The sequence below is a fragment of the Nymphalis io genome, chromosome 30, assembly GCF_905147045.1.
Source record: "Nymphalis io chromosome 30, ilAglIoxx1.1, whole genome shotgun sequence".
NCBI lineage: Eukaryota > Metazoa > Arthropoda > Insecta > Lepidoptera > Nymphalidae > Nymphalis > Nymphalis io.
In genome coordinates this window covers 5,230,016-5,249,851 of record NC_065917.1, presented here as the reverse complement: position 1 = coordinate 5,249,851, position 19,836 = coordinate 5,230,016, and the positions used below count along the sequence as shown (strand labels likewise).

At 39.7% G+C, this 19,836-nt stretch overlaps 1 protein-coding gene across 2 annotated transcripts in view; it reads right to left on the bottom strand.

Annotated features, from left to right (window-relative positions):
- Positions 1-19,836, bottom strand: part of LOC126779939 (zinc finger protein 180-like) — a 34,080-nt gene that overhangs the window by 13,263 nt on the left and 981 nt on the right. For both annotated transcript variants that reach the window (XM_050504150.1, XM_050504151.1), the window contains exons 2-8: positions 19,667-19,798; positions 19,301-19,466; positions 18,382-18,585; positions 16,735-16,907; positions 15,384-15,514; positions 14,110-14,184; positions 12,181-12,322 (exon numbers count right to left, since the gene is read on the bottom strand). In XM_050504150.1, the coding sequence (XP_050360107.1) occupies positions 12,181-12,322; positions 14,110-14,184; positions 15,384-15,514; positions 16,735-16,907; positions 18,382-18,585; positions 19,301-19,466; positions 19,667-19,798 (1,023 nt within the window). The remainder of the gene's footprint in view (positions 1-12,180; positions 12,323-14,109; positions 14,185-15,383; positions 15,515-16,734; positions 16,908-18,381; positions 18,586-19,300; positions 19,467-19,666; positions 19,799-19,836) is intronic.

Sequence of the window (19,836 nt, the reverse complement as noted above, 5' to 3'; positions counted from 1 at the left end):
GGTTGCAAGAACGTCCCAAGTGGCTAAAGTGCATTAAATAATTTGAGTTAGGGGATATTGTACTATTGAAGGATGAACAGTTACCACCAGGCAAGTGGTTTGAAGTGTGGTGGTCGACTTGGTCAAGTCGTGGCTAAGCATCCTGGTCCAGACCATTATATAGTGTGAGATGTGGGAGTGATATAATTAAACGATCAATATCAAAACTTTGTTATTTGCCTATATACTAAGTACCTCGCTGCGGTGCATGAGCAGGCCGTGTCAGCGCGCATTATGCTCTCCATGTTTCAGTGTACAGTGAGCGGTTGAATGTACAGTCGGCCACTCGTGTCGGGGTGCGTGCGGTGCGCCACGCTGCGGTGCATGAGCAGGCCGTGTCTGCGCGCATTATCCTCTCCATGTTTCAGTGTACAGTGAGCGGGTGAGGGTACAGTGGGTCACTCATGTCGGGGTGCGTGCGGTGCGCCTCGCTGCGGTGCATGAGCAGGCCGTGTCTGCGCGCATTATCCTCTCCATGTTTCAGTGTACAGTGAGCGGGTGAGGGTACAGTGGGCCACTCATGTCGGGGTGCGTGCGGTGCGCCTCGCTGCGGTGCATAAGCAGGCCGTGTCAGCGCGCATTATCCTCTCCATGTTTCAGTGTACAGTGAGCGGTTGAATGTACAGTGGGCCACTCATGTCGGGGTGCGTGCGGTGCGCCTCGCTGCGGTGCATGAGCAGGCCGTGTCAGCGCGCATTATCCTCTCCATGTTTCAGTGTACAGTGAGCGGTTGAATGTACAGTGGGCCACTCGTGTCGGGGTGCGTGCGGTGCGCCTCGCTGCGGTGCATGAGCAGGCCGTGTCAGCGCGCTTTATTTTCTTCATGTTTAAGTGTACAGTGAGCGGTTGAATGTACAGTGGGCCACTCATGTCGGGGTGGTGCGGTGCGCCTCGCTGCGGTGCATGAGCAGGCCGTGTCTGCGCGCTTTATCCTCTTGATGTTTAAGTGTACAGTGAGCGGTTGAATGTACAGTGGGCCACTCATGTCGGGGTGGTGCGGTGCGCCTCGCTGCGGTGCATGAGCAGGCCGTGTCAGCGCGCTTTATTTTCTTCATGTTTAAGTGTACAGTGAGCGGTTGAATGTACAGTGGGCCACTCATGTCGGGGTGCGTGCGGTGCGCCTCGCTGCGGTGCATGAGCAGGCCGTGTCTGCGCGCATTATCCTCCCCATGTTTCAGTGTACAGTGAGCGGGTGAGGGTACTGTGGGCCACTCATGTCGGGGTGCGTGCGGTGCGCCTCGCTGCGGTGCATGAGCAGGCCGTGTCTGCGCGCATTATCCTCCTCATGTTTCAGTGTACAGTTAGCGGGTGAGGGTATTGTGGTCCACTCGTGTCGGGGTGCGTGCGGTGCGGCTCGCTGCGGTGCATGAGCAGGCCGTGTCAGCGCGCTTTATCCTCTTCATGTTTAAGTGTACAGTGAGCGGTTGAATGTACAGTGGGCCACTCATGTCGGGGTGCATGCGGTGCGCCTCGCTGCGGTGCATGAGCAGGCCGTGTCTGCGCGCATTATCCTCCCCATGTTTCAGTGTACAGTGAGCGGGTGAGGGTACAGTGGGCCACTCATGTCGGGGTGCGTGCGGTGCGCCTCGCTGCGGTGCATGAGCAGGCCGTGTCAGCGCGCATTATCCTCTCCATGTTTCAGTGTACAGTGAGCGGTTGAATGTACAGTGGGCCACTCATGTCGGGGTGCGTGCGGTGCGCCTCGCTGCGGTGCAAGAGCAGGCCGTGTCTGCGCGCATTATCCTCCCCATGTTTCAGTGTACAGTGAGCGGGTAAGGGTACTGTGGGCCACTCATGTCGGGGTGCGTGCGGTGCGCCTCGCTGCGGTGCATGAGCAGGCCGTGTCTGCGCGCATTATCCTCCCCATGTTTCAGTGTACAGTGAGCGCGTGAGTGTACAGCGCCGGCGACATATTGGTATTATAACGATCTTACTAATAAACGGACGTGTCAACCAAATAGCATTCATTGCAATACTCATCAATCTGACATATACAGATGTATATACGTGTACTCATAAGTACAGTACAGTGGTGACCCCGAAATAGAACACCTGGCAGTGTCGATACGCGTGTAAAACGACACAAGTTTTTACAAGATGACTGCGGCTCAGCAAGTACCATCAGTTTTGACCTCGGGTGAAGGAGAAGTAGCCGTTATTTCGGTATCATCAAGAATTCCTGAGTTTTGGTGTGATCAGCCACGGTTATGGTACGTCCAATGTGAAGCCGTTCTCGCTACGCAGAAACTTAGTGATGAAGCAAGATACAACTTAGTCGTTACTAAATTAGGGAAAGATGTTGTGCAACAACTCAGTGATATCCTTCTGAAGCCTCCCGAAGCAAAGAAATTTGACACCTTGAAAGAACGGTTGCTGAAAATTTACGAGGAGTCGGAAATGCGCCAGTTTCAAAAGCTGCTTAGCGAGATGGAGCTAGGAGACCAGAAGCCGTGACGGCTTCTGTTCTTCTACACCGAATGCGGGACTTGGCACGCGATAAAATGCCCGATGAGACGCTCAGAATTATGTGGCAAGGCCATCTGTCCTCAGCAGTGCGTGGAGTGTTAGCAGTTAGTGAGGTGAAAGATTTGGAGCATCTGTCGGCTATTGCAGATAAAGTCATGGAGACGACAAAGCCCTCGCAAGTGTCTGAAGTACAGTCCGTACCTAGTAGTAATTCTAACAGTGATCATAGCTTTATTTTGGCCGAGATAGCTAAATTGAACCTAAAAATAACAGACATGGAAAAATGTCGAAATTTTGATCGTTATAAAGCAAGGTCGAGGTGAACGTCGCGAAATCGTAATATGACGCGGTGCACACCGAATTTTCCAGACTGGCTTTGTGTTTATCATTTTAAATATCGCCATAGAGCTAGAAAGTATATAAAGCCATGCGCGTGGAATAAGCCTACAAACCAGGAAAACTACACCGCCTATGTATTACAGACAATAATAGTGGACTTAGATTTCTAGTGGACACGGGCGTAAATATTTCTGTGCTATCAGTTAACAAGAAACGGGTAATTAGTGCTAAGTGTGACGATTATTGTATGCTGCGAATGGTACAGAAATTAGGACTTATGGTGTTGAGACTTTAAATTTAGACTTTAGATTATGTCGAGCTTTTCGGTGGACATTTATTGTAGCAGAGGTCAAGCAACCTATGCTCGGCGCTGATTTTCTGTCTCATTATACATTATTAGTAGACATAAAAAATAAAAAGCTTATAGATTCCAAAAAGTATCGCGTCTGTGGTATTGCAAGATGATCCTACAATGAGTACAGTCGACTACAAAAGTGATTATAGAGATATTTCAGCGGAACTTCCTGATATTACAAAGCCGATGAATTTTAAAGATGCCCCAATTCATTCTACGGTACATTATGATAAATATCATAGAGTCAAGGCTGAATTTCAACAAATGCAAGAGATGGGAATATGCAGGCCATCTAAAAGCAATTGGGCGAGTCCGTTACATGTTGTGGTAAGGAAAAACGGTGAGCTTAGACCTTGTGGCGATTATAGACAGCTCAATGCTATCACGAAACCCGATCGTTATCCTACACCTCGTGTGCAAGACTGTACCTATTTATTGCATGGTAAAACCGTATTTCCGTAAAGGGCTTACCACAATATACCTATATATGAGAATGACATACCCAAGACAGCGATAGCATGTCCTTTTGGATTATTCGAATTTTTAAGACTAGGATTCGGTTTTAACAACGCTGCAGCCACATTTCAACGTTTTCTCAACGACGAAGTTTTACGTGACGTAGATAAGATTTATACATATATATATATATATATACAGGGTTACAGGGTAATATGTCACGATCCTTTTAAAGGGTTATAGTTCAGGACAATAGCTATCAAATGACCCAAAATGCTTATGCAAAAGTGTATCGTTTTCGAGTTATTAATTTTTTAATATTTTTTTTATTTAAAGAATGTTTAAGATTCTAAAATTCAATAAAAAAAAATCAACGTATTTTCCCTATTTTTTTTTGTATTTCTTGCTAGGGTACATCCTAGTTAATAATAACCAGTTATAAAACAAAAACAATCTTCAAGCATTTTTAAATTACAGATCCAAAACTGTACAACTTTTCGGTTTTTAATTTTGATTCTTTAAGTTACTCGCAATTTTTTTGTAAAAATCACTATGGCTCTTATCGTGCGGATCATTTTAAAAACATCTGCGTTTCCTTAGCTATCCATCGGTACATAAAAAGTACAGTAACAATCATAAACTCAGGAGAAAATTAGATAACAAAGAGACCAGGTAGGAAATTCTAAGAAATGCTATTGTTAAGAAATTAAATCTGGATCAAAGACAAAAGGACCTCAATGCAAAGTAGTTAAAGATTATTTTTAATAGGGGTAATAGGTAAAAAGGGAGAGATAAACCAGAGCTGTCATTGCAATTTTGAATTTAAATCAAAAACAAAATACTTAATCTTTTTAGTTACTCCATACTTTCGAAATTACACTGTTTATTATTCATAATTCGTGTTCAAAATGAGATCCCCTATTTCGTATACAAATACGCATTCTTTTTCTTAATTCACTTTTTACTACAACACTACTCAAGCTATGTCGAATAGAATTTGCAGCATTCATTATTCTTGTTTTGAGTTCTTCAATTGTTTGTACTGGTGAAACATCATAAACCAGGCTTTTCATATGCCCCCAGACATAATAGTCCATCGGAGTCAAATCTGGACTTCTCGCTGGCTGGTTTCTTTAATCTCTTGCAATAAAAATTAGTAATTGTCTTATATATATATATATAGACGACGTCATAATTGCATCGTCATCGGAGGCGGAGCATAGAGTGCACGTTCGGGAAGTACTAAGTCACCTAAATAGATATGGCATTACGATCAATTTGGCCAAATGTGAATTTGGGAAATCTGAACTCAATTTTCTTGGATTTCGAGTTTCAAAAGACGGTTTGAGGCCATTAGATGAGCAAGTCGAGGTCATATCTGAGTTTACGACACCAAGTACAGTGGATGAGTCACGTCGTTTTCTCGGAATGGTAAACTTCTATAGACGTCACCTACCTAAAGCAGCTAGTATTCATGAGAAATTAAATTTATTTCTGCATATCGCCAAGAGAAAAGATAAAAGTCTCATTCCATGGACCGATGAAGCTCTTGAACACTGTAAACAAAGCCTGAAAAACGCAGTTACGTTGTCATTTCCATCGCCAGACGCACCTTCAGCCTTAATGACAGACTGTTCTAATACCTGCGCTGGCGCTGTACTGCAACAAAAAGAAGGAGACTCTTGGAAGCCATTAGGATTTTTCTCAACCAAATTAAGTGATGCACAACCACGATTTTCTACCTATGACAGGGAATTATTGGCAATATTTAGCAATCAAACATTTTAAGTCGCTTGTCGAAGGTCATTTATAGTGTACACGGACCATAAAGCGATTGTTTACTTCTTTCAGAAAAATACGAGAAGTAAAAACGATACACTAAGACGGATACGACAACTAGATTTCATCATGCAACTTTGTACCGATATAAAACACATATCAGGTGAACCACAGTCGCTGACTGTTTGTCGCGAATAGAATCCGTAAACATACTTCCATAGATTACGAAAAATTGGCTGAGGCACAGAGAAATGACAAAGAATTACAAAACCTTATGGAATCGAACTCGTTACAGTTTAAATAGTTATACATACCTAATCGCTAATTACCTATCTATTGTGACATATCGACTAACAAAACGCGACCATATTTGCCTAAAGAATTTCGTGTATCGGCTTTCAACGCTGTACATGACATCAGTCAAAAGATGCAAGATAGCTATATATGGAAAGGAATGAATAAAGATGTAACTCAGTGGACCGAAGCTTGTACGAACTGCCAAAAGTCCAAGGTTCACAGACATACAGTTGCACCTCATGGAAGTTTTATGCACACAGATCGGTTTGAACATTTACAAATGGATGTAGTGGGACCATTGACATATTGTAACGGGTACCCGTACATCGTGACGATGGTAGACAGAAGCACTGGTTGGCCTGAAGCGTATCCTGTAAAAGAAGTAGCCGCTGAGACTATTGTGGATATCATTTACACCGGATGGATTGCGAGACCAAGGATCGAATTTCTTGTCTAATTTATTTTGAGTGAATCTAACTTGCAAACACGCGTCGACTGCTGTGTTACTTTGTTCAACCGACACAATAATGAAGGGATTTAAATCGAATCATTACTTGTGATGAAATATGGATACTGTACGACAATCGGAAGCGCTCGTCGCAATGGCTGAACCCTGGAGGCCCAGCCAAATCCTGCCCTAAACGAAAATTGACTCAGAAAAAGTTACTTGTGAGTGTTTGGTGGACTAGAGTCGGTATCGTTCACTACAGCTTTCTAAAATCTGGCCAAACGATTACGGCAGATATCTATTGTCAGCAAATGCAAACCATGAAGGAAGAACTAGCTGCTAAACAACCGAAATTGGTCAATCGCTCTAGGCCGCTACTGCTTCACGACAACGCAAGACCACACACTGCACAACAAACAACCATTAAGTTAGGTAAGCTACAATTGTAATGTCTGCGACATCCACCGTACTCCCCTGTTGAAATGATTAATTGCAACACTGAACGCCATCTATTTAGAATATTGTGCACATGTCATATTATGACATTTAAAAAAAAAAAAAAGAATATAATCTGTAAATCTGCCTTGTCAAATATACACATTTTTTCCGTTTTTTTGCTCAGATCGTGTTTTAATTCAATTTACCTAGTTCAATCAAATAAATACTAAATACTATCAAATATTATCAGGTTATGGGCCCATTATGTCCGATAGTATATTAGAAAAGTAATTCGAAACATAAGCGCTGTGATTCAATTAGATTGAAGTTAGATAACCTCAAAACTGGCCATTGCCGGCGAGTTCGTTATTTTTTCCCAGCAATTTCAGCTTAATTTTTTGAGAAAATACTTAATAAAATGGCATCACAAATATCAATGGGTACAATTGAGAAGCTAATTGGAAGAGAAAATTACCAAAGTTGGAAGTTTGCCGTGAAAAACTACCTCGAACATGAAGAATTGTGGCAGGAGATTGAATCTGACCCAGGCTATGTATCTGATAGCAAGAAAAATACGAAAGCAAAATCGAAAATAATACTGTTGGTAGACCCGGTTAATTACGTCCATGTACAAGAGGCTACAACAGCGAAACAGGTTTGGACCAAACTTGAAAAAGTGTTTGATGACTCAGGGCTTAGTAGAAAAGTAGGTTTATTGAGAGATTTGATCACCACTGACTTGGACAATTGCTCGAGTGTCGAGGAATATGTCAATAAGGTAATGTCAACAGCTCACAACTTAAGAAATATCAATTTTGTAGTAGGAGACGGGTGGCTGGGTACGTTGCTGCTCGCTGGCCTCCCTGATTACTACAAGCCAATGATAATGGCTTTAGAGAGCTCCGGTGTGAATATTACTGCAGATTATGTAAAAACTAAGTTGTTACAAGAAGTTAAGGTATCAGATTCAGCTGCTTACTATGCCAAGTCATATAATAAACAAAATAACAAAATGCCAAAAAATCCTAATAACCAATTTCAGAGGAAAGGGCAACCCAAAGGGCCACGGTGCTTTGTATGTAACAAGTATGGTCACATGAGTAGGGATTGCTACTTTAAAGACAAAAAAAGGGGTCCGTCAAACAATGACAATTCTAATAATGGTTATTATGCTGCTTTTTCAGTTGCTGCTGCATTGGATGGAAGTTGCTGGTATGTTGATTCCGAAGCATCATTGCATATGTGCAATAACAAGAATTGGATGTATGATGTATCCCCATCAACTATCAACAATATTAAGGTTGCAGACAATAAAAAAGTAGCAGTAAAAGGCAGTGGCAAGGTGGATTTTCAGATTAGAGACTCAGATGGCATAATACGGACAATACAGGTCAGAGATGTTTTATATATACCCACACTAACAGTTAATTTACTTTCTGTAAGTCAAATGGTGAATAATGGCTGTGAAGTGAAATTTGAGAGAGATGGTTGTCAGATATATCAAAATAATAAGCTAATATTGACAGCATCGCAATAACATGTATATATTGAATAATGTTTCTGAAGCACTGGCATTGCTATCAACAACAGATGAGCGAGATATAAATTTATGGCATCTAAGAATGGGTCATCTCAATTTCACAGACTTACAGAAAATAACTGATAGTGCAGAAGGGGTTGAATTATCGAAAAAAGGTAATCAAGTTTGCACAACTTGCTTAGAGGGAAAAATGAATAGGCAACCATTTAAAAATACGGGTACTAGGGCTTCAGAATTGCTCCAATTAATTCACTCAGATTTATGTGGTCCGATGGAGACAAGTTCTATTGGAGGTGCCAAATATTATATTACTTTCATCGATGATTACAGTAGGAAAGTATCTGTCTACTTCATGAAGAGCAAGTCTGAAACTTTAGAAAAGTTTAAAGAATTTAAGAATTTAGTAGAAAATGAAACTAATAAGAAAATAAAGACATTGCGCACAGATAATGGAAAAGAATATGTAAACAATGAGTTTAAATTGTTTTTGTGTAAATCTGGTATCCAGCATCAAACTAGTACTCCATATACGCCACAACAAAACGGTATGGCAGAGCGTATGAATCGCACATTAGTAGAGAGAGCTAAATGCCTAATTTTGAATTCCAGACTACAGAAAATATTTTGGGCTGAGGCGGTTTCAACAGCGGCATATATAACAAATCGTTCACCAACAAAAGCTTTGGACTACAAGACACCATATGAAATGTGGACAGGTAAAAGACCAAATTTAAATAACATGAAAATATTTGTTTGTCACGCAATGGTTCATGTACCAAAAGAAAGCAGACGAAAATGGGATTCAAAAGCTACTAAGATGATATTTGTGGGTTATTGTGAATACACTAAAGGCTACAGATTGTATGATGAGAGTAAAAAACAAATATACAAGAGTAGAGATGTTGTTTTCTTGGAACACACAGCTAGGAATAATTGTGTAATTATGCCACTCACTTCTTTGCAAAAACAGGAAACGACAGCCAAACAAGAATCTGATACCGATACTTTAGTAAATGAAAGTTCAGAAGAGGAACAATTGTATGATGCCAGCAGTGAAATATCAAATTCAGAAAGAGATAATGACCCAGATTACACACCGGAAAGATTTGATGACGATTCCATACCATTAAGAAATATAACTCTGAGGCCAAGGAATATCAAACCTACTACTTATTTTTGTTATGAAGAGAAACCAACAAGTTCATCAGCATTATTAAAGGAACCAGAGACTGTGGAAGACGCTCTTTCAAGCCCAAAAGCAAAAGAGTGGAAAGAAGCTATGGATAGCGAGTATGAATCGCTCCTTCGGAATAATACATGGACATTGGTAACTCAACCTGAAGACAAAAGAATAATCCCTTGCAAATGGGTTTACAAAATGAAAATAGATGCAAATGGTGAAGTTGTACGATACAAAGCAAGATTAGTCATAAAAGGATTCAGACAGAGGAAAGGATCTGAATATAATGAAATTTTTGCCCCGGTCGTACGGCATACTTCAATAAGATATTTGTTTGCATTAGCTGTAAAAGAAAACTTATATATAGATCAAATGGATGCAGTTATAGCATTTTTGCAGGGAGATATAGATGCTGAAATATATATGAATCAACCACCTGGCTATGAACACGGACAAGAAGTTTGCAGATTAAATAAGTCTATTTATGGCTTAAAACAGGCGAGTCGCCAATGGAATTTGAAACTTACTTCTGTTCTCAAACAGTTGGGATTGAAAAGTACATCTATTGATCCATGTATTTACTACAGAAATGATAATGGAAGCATCATCTTTATATTGATATATGTTGATGATTTATTAATTTTTTATAATAATGAAGAGAAAGGTAAAGAAATCAAGCTACAACTTAAAAGTAAATTTGAAATGAAATCGCTTGGACCTGTCAATTATTTTATTGGCTGGAGGATAAGTCAAAACGCGGCCAGAGACCAAATTTATATTGATCAGACTGCTTATATAGAAAAAATCCTACAGAGATTCAATATGACAGATTGTAATCCAGTCCATTCGCCCTGTGATCTTAGCTCCAAATTGATCAGCACAGGAGATCAAAATAATATTATTAGTAATGTACCTTATCAAGAAGCTATTGGGAGTTTGCTTTACCTATCACAAGGCACAAGACCAGATATCTGTTTTGTTGTAAATAAATTGTGTAGTTTCAACAACAAACCAGAAATACAACACTGGTCAGCAGTTAAAAGAGTGCTACGCTACATAAAAGGAACTAAGGATTATAAATTAAAATTGAGCCAAAATAAAGATGAAAGAAGAGTGTTTGGCTACTGTGATTCAGATTGGGCTTCTGACATTAACAGCCGGAGATCATGCTCTGGCTACACTTTTTTGTTTCAGGGTGCTTCAGTCTCGTGGTGTTCTAAACGACAGAACACAGTTGCCTTATCAACCATGGAGGCTGAATATATGGCACTAGCTACGGCCACACAGGAGGCTATGTGGCTAAGGCATTTAGAGTCTGAATTAAATTGGAAGCTTACAGATGTGCCTACCATAATTTAATGTGATAATCAAAGCGCAATCAAATTTGCAGATATTGATTCTTACTGTGCCCGCAGCAAACATATTGATTTGAGACATCATTTTCTCCGAGAAAGAGTTGCTGATAAGGAAATTCAACTCTGCTATGTTGGGACTCAAGATATGGTTGCTGACATACTTACAAAACCAATTTCTCCAAAGAAGACTGATGACTGTTCCATGGCTATGGGTTTGCAATTAAGAAGAGGATGTTGAAATGATTAATTGCAACACTGAACGCCATCTATTTAGAATATTGTGCACATGTCATATTATGACATTTAAAAAAAAAAAAAAGACTATACTCTGTAAATCTGCCTTGTCAAATATACACATTTTTTCCGTTTTTTTGCTCAGATCGTGTTTTAATTCAATTTACCTAGTTCAATCAAATAAATACTAAATACTATCAAATATTATCATCCCCGGACCTTGCTCCAACAGATTACCATTTTTTCCGGAATTTGGACAACTTCTTACAAGGAAAAAAATTCAACTCCGATGCGGCAGTCCTAACCAACTTTAAAGAGTTTATTGACTCTCGTACCCATGGTTTTTTTAGAAAAGACATCAATGAACTACCTATGAGATGAAAAACTTGACTTTATATTCCTCCCGTACAAAACGCCAATATCATATGTAAGGACCTAATACATAATGAGTGCAAGTGGCTACTTTGCGTAATTAATGTGTAACAAGTACCAAAGTTAAATCGATACCATTACCATATGTACGACGAAAAAGTAATTTGTTAGAATAAGTTGATGTATCAAAAATTATGTATTTACCTAACTATATTTTATGTTATTTTTTATGAAGCGGTTGAGGGTACTGTGCCGGCGACACATTGGTATTATAACGATCTTACTAATAAACGGACTTGTCAACCAAATAACGTTTCATTGCAATACTCATCAATCTGACAGATATATATTTTTACTGGTGGGAGGGCTTTGTGCAAGCTCGCCTCGGTAGGTACCAGCCACTCATCAGATATTCTACCGCAAAACAGCAATACTTGTTATTGTTGTGTTCCGGTTTGAATGGTGAGTGAGCCAGCGTAATTACAGGCACAAGGGACACAAAATCATAGTTCCCAAGGTTGGTGGCGCATTGGCTATGTAAGCGATGGTTGACATTTCTTACAATGCCAATGTGTATGGGCGTTGGTGACCACTTACCATCAGATGGCCCATAAGCTCGTCCGCCTTCCTATCCTATAAAAAAAAAATTAAGGGGGTTAACTAAAACTACTACAAAATCTAAGGCGAAGTTCTGAAAGATCTTTAACTCCTAATCTATAATAATATTATAAAAGCGCAAGTAACTCTGTCTGTTTGTCGTGCTATCACGGCTGAACCACTGAACCGATTTTGATGATATTTGGTATGAAGCAAGCTTGAACCCCAAGGAAGGTCATTTCTTACAATGCCAATGTCTAACTACAAGTACAGTGGGCCACTCACGTGCGCGTGCGCGCGGTGCGCCTTGCTGCGGTGCATGAGCAGGCCGTGCCTGCGCGCGAAGCTCTCCCCGCAGTCGGCGCACACGTGCTCCGCGCCGCCCGCGTGCCACTTGCGCACGTGCGACAGGTACGACGTCGGCTTGCTGAGAAACGGATTGTTTATTTATATAGATGCACAAACTGAATATAATCAGGACGCAAAGTCGTTTAACAGTAATGTTTAATAATAATTACGTATGGCAATAATTTATATATATTTATTGAAGTTGGCTCTCATGTCCCCCTCTAGGCCGATACCAGCCGCTCATTAGTTATTTTACCGTCGAACAGCATTGTGTTCCGGTTTGAAGAATGAGTGAGCCAGTGTAACTACAGACACGAGGGACATAAGTAGAAGGATGTAAGTAATAGTAAATATTTGTTTCAGCACCAATGTCTATGGGCGATGGTGACCACTTACCTTCGGATAATCCATTAAACAGTCTGCCTACCTATCTGTCCGTAACAGCCTGTGAATGTCCCACTGCTGGGCTAAAGGCCTCCTCTCCTCTTTTTGAGGAGAAGTTTTGGAGCTTATTCCACTACGCTGCTCCAATGCGAATTGGTAGAATACCTATCTGTACATATATTATAAACGCGAAAATAACTCTGTCTGTATGTCACGCTTTCAAGGCTGAACCACTGAACTTATTTTGATGAAATTTGATATGAAGCAAGCTTGAACCCTGAGGAAGGACATAGGCTACTTTTATATACCAACCTCTCTCCCCGATAATAATATAATATATATATAATAATATCCCGGGACATTTTTCACACACGGCCATCTGATCCCAAATTAAGCTTGTACAGAGCTCGTACTATGGAAACCAGACAACTGATATACTACATATACTACTTTTCTTTTGTAAATACATACTTATATAGATAATTACACCCAGACTCAGGACAACGGAATTCATGCACACAAACGTCTGTCCTGGGTGGGAATCGAATCCACAACCTTCGGCGTGAAAGGCAAGTATCTACCAACCACGCCAACCGGCACGTCAATCGATAACAACACCTAACCTAACATGCTGGCGAAACCGCGGGCAAACGTTAGTTTTAAATATAAAAAAAAACAGGCAGTCAAAGGGACTGCCGATAGAAGTGAAAACTTGAAACTATTAAATATATTTGTTGTTGCCCAATCTTCATATCTATTAGCACTCCAAGTAATAATTCTATCCCTTTTTATTCATCAAAACACACAGTATGTCGCTAACTTGGTACAAAATATTAATACAGCTTAATTTAAATAAATAATAGTTATTTTTTATATATATTCGCCGGGAGGGCAAATGACTCTACTCCACCTGATGGTAAGTGGTAGTAGAGTCCAAACGCGACGACGGCCAGTACAGACGGGAAAAACGTTCTGCACTAGCCGCCTTCGCCTTGCCGGCCCGCAAGATGCCTCTTCACGCCTCGTTTGAAGGAACCCGGGTTGTAAGAGGAGGGGAACACGTGAGCTGGTAAGGAATTCCATTTTTAGGAAGTGCGACAAAGAAAGGAGTTGCCAAATTTCTTTGTTCGCGATGGAATTGATGTCACAGTTAGGCGGTGACATCGAGAACCAGCTCGCGTGGACTTAAGAAGGAAGGGGGAAGCAGGAATTAGAGAGAATAATTCCTCAGAGCACTCGCCGTGATACAGTCGATAGAAAGCGCTCAGTGCTGCTATCTCGGGAAGCAGGAAGTTAAAACACACTTATATTATTTGTATATACTGTTTAGTATTTACATAAATTTCAATCGTTATTATCTGATAGCGATTTCATTATATTAACATTAGCATGTCGGTGACGCGAAGCCACGAGTCTATCCCCAACGATAAACCAGCGCAACACGCCTGAAGAAGTTTTCAATTCAATAAAAAAATTGCATACCTGAAGGCTCGGCCGCAGGGCTTGCAAGGGTATGTGTGTCCTTTATGCCACTGCTCGTGAGCTTTAGCCTGATGTCTATATAAAAAAAAAAACAAGACATCAAATTATCATTTTTTTTTTAAAACATGTATATTTTAACAAGTAATCATTTTAAATAACGATATTATTATAAGTCTATTACAAATACACAATTATTATTATTACAAAAGATAACTATGTCATTTTTTTTTAAATCAAATTTAAAATAGCCCCCCCCCCCCGATTCCCACCCGACGCAAAGCTGTCTATAATACAGGCCGCATTTCCACGCTGTACGGCAACGGACCTCTGTGCCAAGTAGGACCCGGAGCGACTGTCAAATCCCTTTTCTCTAAGGCGACAGCCAATCTCCCTGATATTCATATTATATAATAATAATAATAATATCCTGGGACATTATTCACACACGGCCATCTGATCCCAAACTAAGCAGAGCTCGTTCTGTGGAAACCAGACAACTGATATACTACATATACTACTTTTCTTATGTAAATACATACTTACATAGATAATTACACCCAGACTCAGGACAAACAGACATGTTCATGCACACAATTGTCTGTCCTGGGTGGGCATCGAACCCACGACCTTCGGCGTGAAAGGCAGGTATCTACCAACCAAGCCAACCGGCTCAAATATATATTATATATACAAAGGTAACAAATAATACAGGAATAATTTATTATTAAATTCGATTAAAACAGTTATTTTATATAATAATATATTGTTAGGAATGTCTTCCGACGGGGCGTGGCCTAGCGGCGCGACTTGATCACGTGATAATCGTGGTGGGGGCTGGCCCTGCCGAGCTCATCGGCCGGCCAGGCTTTATACACTTCTGCTTGGACTCTCGGTTGTGGCGGATATCTCAGAAATATTATTTGAGTTGCTTAGTCTTGATTCCTTTGTTCTATTTGTGTGTCGATCTACGTTCACTTTATTGTTGTGTAGTTGTTTTGATTTATCTCTTTTTAAAAACCTATTTCTATCTTGATTTCTAATAATATTATTTACCAAACAAACAAAAAAAGAATGCAATTAAATTCCAAGGTTTAATCTGTTTACAATGTAACCGTGTAACGTTTCTGGCGCAAAAAACGTTTCACTTCTATCACAAATACCGATTTGCCTTTTAATTTTATTATCCACGTAAATAAACGACATTAAAATACAAAATTAAATCTCAAAAACGTTACAAATAAACGTTGCAACCAGATTGCCAATAAATAAATTACTTGGTGTGAGAACGGTGCGAGCATATATTGCACGAGAACCGTCTCGAATGAGCGGACGTGGTGTGGGCCCTCAGCGATTTCACCGTCAAGTACCTCAGATGGCAGAGCTTGCATTCGTGGGGACCGCTTATCTGAAATAATATATAAATAAGTACATTAGGTATATAACAGCCTGTTATTGATCCTGGTTGGTAAGAGTAAACATGTTTGTTACTGTTTGTCAATAGATGGCGTGGATTCATTATTTGAAATTCCTGAATCACGCTGTCTAAGTTTTTTTGTAATAGTACGTATACGTAATGTCAATATTACAAAATTGATCAAATTTATTAGAGTACTGTTAACAGTGAAATATAGTAATTGTTTCCTTCATCAATTGCTACCTCCGAGTACTTCGGGAGTAATCACTGGTCATAATAGATATCACCACCACAAGTTGAATACCATCCAGACCAGCCTAGGAATCCAAAACCCAACTATTATGATCTTCAAACTAAACAAAGCTAAGCAGATTTTCTTTAAACGTAGCTTTTTGTTATGTAAGTGGAGGCAAACATACAGGAAGCTGACCCAATTATATCACACTATTTTTACTGGTGGTAGAGCTTGGTGCAAGCTCGTCTGGGTAGGTACCACCCACTCATCAGATATTCTACCACAAAACAGCAGTATTTGGTATTGTTGTGTTTCGGTTTGAAGGGTGAGTGAGCCAGTGTAATTACAGGCACAAGGGACATAACATCTTAGTTCCCAAGGTTGGTGGCGCATTGGTGATGTAAGCGATGGTTAACATTTCTTATAGTGCCATTGTCTATGGGCGTTGGTGACCACTTACCATCAGGTGGCCCATATGCACGTCCGCCTTCCTATTCTAAAAAAAACACTGCTCATATACATCTGAAGTAAGTAGCTGGAACCAGGACACACCCAGAAATGAGAGCAGTATTCCTTGCGGGGCCGAATTAGTCACTAAGCTTTTCAGAGCTCAATTTAGCTTTACATAGTAAATAAAGTTAACATTGTACTGTACTGTACTGTAACAGCCTGTTAATGTCCCACTGCTGGGCTAAGGCCTCCTCTCCCTTTTGAGGAGAAGGTTTGGAGCTTATTCCACCACGCCGCTCCAATGCGGGTTGGTGGAATACACATGTGGCAGAATTTCAGTGAAATTAGACACATGCAGGTTTCCTCACAATGTTATCCTACACCATCAAATACGAGATGAATTATAATCACAAATTAAGCACATGAAAATTCAGTGGTGCTTGCCCGGGTTTGAAAACACGATCATCGGTTAAGATTCACACGTTCATTACTTAAATACAATAAACTTAATTGTATAAACACATACCTCATCATGCTTTTCCTTGTGTTTATCAAACGCTATTGGATCTAGAAAACCCTTGTAGCACAAATCGCATTTATACGGAGAGTTCAAATAATTGAGGGACTTCGAACGCTGCAACATTTCAATGACCTGCTGTTCCTCATCGAGGATCAGTTCTTGAGCATCGACTTTAGTTTCTGAAAGTAATATAAACAAGTGTTATTATATTTTAAATGTCATACTTTAACTTATAAGTGATAACTTCCGTTTTGTATCCGATTTTACTTTTTATACTGGCATACAATAAAGTTAACTTCCGATGCAAAAATTGTAATAAGTAGAATGTGTGTACCTGTCGGGCTGTGGCATGGAAACTCTTAAACGTTTGAATGGATTTTGGTTCAGTTATTATTTGCTGGTAAGGTGTTTTTTTTTTTATAGAATAGGAAGGCGGACGAGCATATGGGCCACTTGATGGCAAGTGGTCACCCTTAGACATTGGCATTGTAAGAAATGTCAACCATCGCTTACATAGCCAATGCGCCACCAACCTTGGGACCTAAGATTTTATGTCTCTTGTGCCTTTAATTACACTGGCTCACTCACCCATCAAACCGGAACACAATAATACCAAGTACTTTTGCGGTAGAATATCTGATGAGTGGGTGGTACCTACCCAGACGATCTTGCACAAAGCCCTACCACCGATGAATACAGGAAGTATTAAAGAAATGTTGTTCAGCTGTTCGAAGATTATCTTAGTTGTTGATGGGTTGTGCTCTCAGATTTTATTGACCTGATTAAATCAAAATTTAGTAACAGCATACACATTACAATATCAGAGTAGCTCTGACGTATAATTTATGAAGAAATTAAACAATTCTTCTATCTTGTCAAATAATATATAGTAGTAGTAGTAACAGCCTTTTAATGTCCCACTGCTGGGCTAAGGCCTCCTCTCCCTTTTGAGGAGAAGGTTTGGAGCTTATTCTACCACGCTGCTCCAATGCGGGTTGGTAGAAATAATATATAATAATACTTTATTATGTACAATTCTTTAAGTTAACTAAAAATTAAAGCTAAGTTTCCTTTTGGTTTTACATTCTATTGACTCCAAATGATGCTGCAGTTGAATGTGAAACGTCTCACCAATTTCAGAAGATCCATCATGTATGATCTTGGAACGGTACCAATGAATAAGTTACAGATACATTTCATACTTTTCAGTCGAAGCATTTAAATTTTTGTCAAGGACATTGGCACTGTGGTAACAGCCTGTGAACATTCACCTTGCCCACTTGCGGCTCAGTGGAATACACATGTGGCAGAATTTCAGTTAAATTAGACACATGCAGGTTTCCTCACGATATTTTCCTTTACCGAAAAACATGAGATGAATTATAATCGCAAATTGAGCATATGAAAAACTTTAGTGGTGCTTGCCTGAGTTTGAACCCACGATCATCGGTTAAGATTCATTCATTCTTACCACTGGGCCATCTCATTGGCACTGTAAGAAATATAAATAATTTACATCACCAATGCACCACTACCTTGTGCCTGTTGGTACACTGGCTCACACTTCAATACTGAGCATTACTCTTTGGTAGAATAGGTGAGGAGTGTGTGGTACCTATCACCAAGTGCAACCGCTCTAGAACAGATACATACCCTTATTATACTTCTTATATTTCTTAATTTTCACTGAATCTTCTAATTTCCTATCCAAATGTTGCTTCAGGCTGATGTTCTTTAATGGTATATCATCTTCTGAGTCCGATATGGTTTCTTTAACGTCTAAATCTGATTTGACATCATCAAACAAGAATTGATCTTTTATGTTTGTTTCGGTGTTTATATCATCTTGTTCTTGGTCTAGAATAGTCAAGTGAAATAAAAAATAAACTTGTTATATGTTAATAATTCAACATGCCACTGCAGTAGGAGGCAACATCACGAGAAAACCTGTTTGTGGTGGATGAAATTGCCACATGTATATTTATCTACCAATCCCTCCTCTTACAACCCGGGTTCCTTCAAACGAGGCGTGAAGAGGCATCTTGCGGGCCGGCAAGGCCGGGACGGCTAGTTCAGAACATTCTTCCCGACTGTACTGGCCGTCGTCGCGTTTGGACTCTACTACCACTTACCATCAGGTGGAGTAGAGTCATTTGCCATCCCGGGGCATATAAAAAAAATAAAAAAAAAATAAATCCAAAACTGCAGAGAAACTTTAAGCTTTCTACCTAAGAGAGCAGACCTTAACGCCCTGGGGCGTTTACACAGAGCCAATAAAAAAAAACATATCTGTCAACAAAAAGTCTGGTTAGAAGTCTGGAGCTTGGAAGCTGATATGTCAATTCTATTTATGCTGTAATTATATTTTATTTATATTTATATTGTTTTATAGTCTTGAAAAGCACGTTAAGCTGTTAGTCCTATATCTGAACTTATCCCAGTTTTATCAGATTGTCGTCCCATTGGTCTATGAGAGTAAGGGAATAGTGAGTGCACTTGTGAACCGTTAAGCCAGGCGAAGATTATTCGTATATAAGACTAAAATTACTTGTTTTTAAGAAAGTTTTCATACCTAATTCGTGAGATATATTATGAATATCATTTCCATCTTCTTTGTCATGTAATTCCTCTTTGATTGCATTCTCTTTTTTAACATCACAATCTACAGGATCTAACGAGATGTTGATTGTCGATGAGATGCACAGCTTGTATGTTTCTCTTTGTTCTATTTGATCAATCTAAAATATAATATCCAGATTTCAAATTAAACAGTTACTTTACTGAAGGAAAACATATTCGTATCAGAAATGTTTGATTTTCGGCGATACCATAAAATTTTCATCATGATCGGGTTAACGTTGTAGAAACGCAGAGGAAAAGTATACATCAATACATTTTTATTTATATATATAATATATGATATAAGGCAATTACTTACCCCAGAATTACATTGCAGTGCATCTTTCAAACGCTTATCAGTAGCAATGGCCTGCTCGATCAACGTGTGACAATTTTTCAACCTTTTCACACATATAAAGCAAAGTGACTGTATGTATGTTATTGAGTTAAGCTGAAACAACAGAACGACAAACAATTTAGTATTAAGCT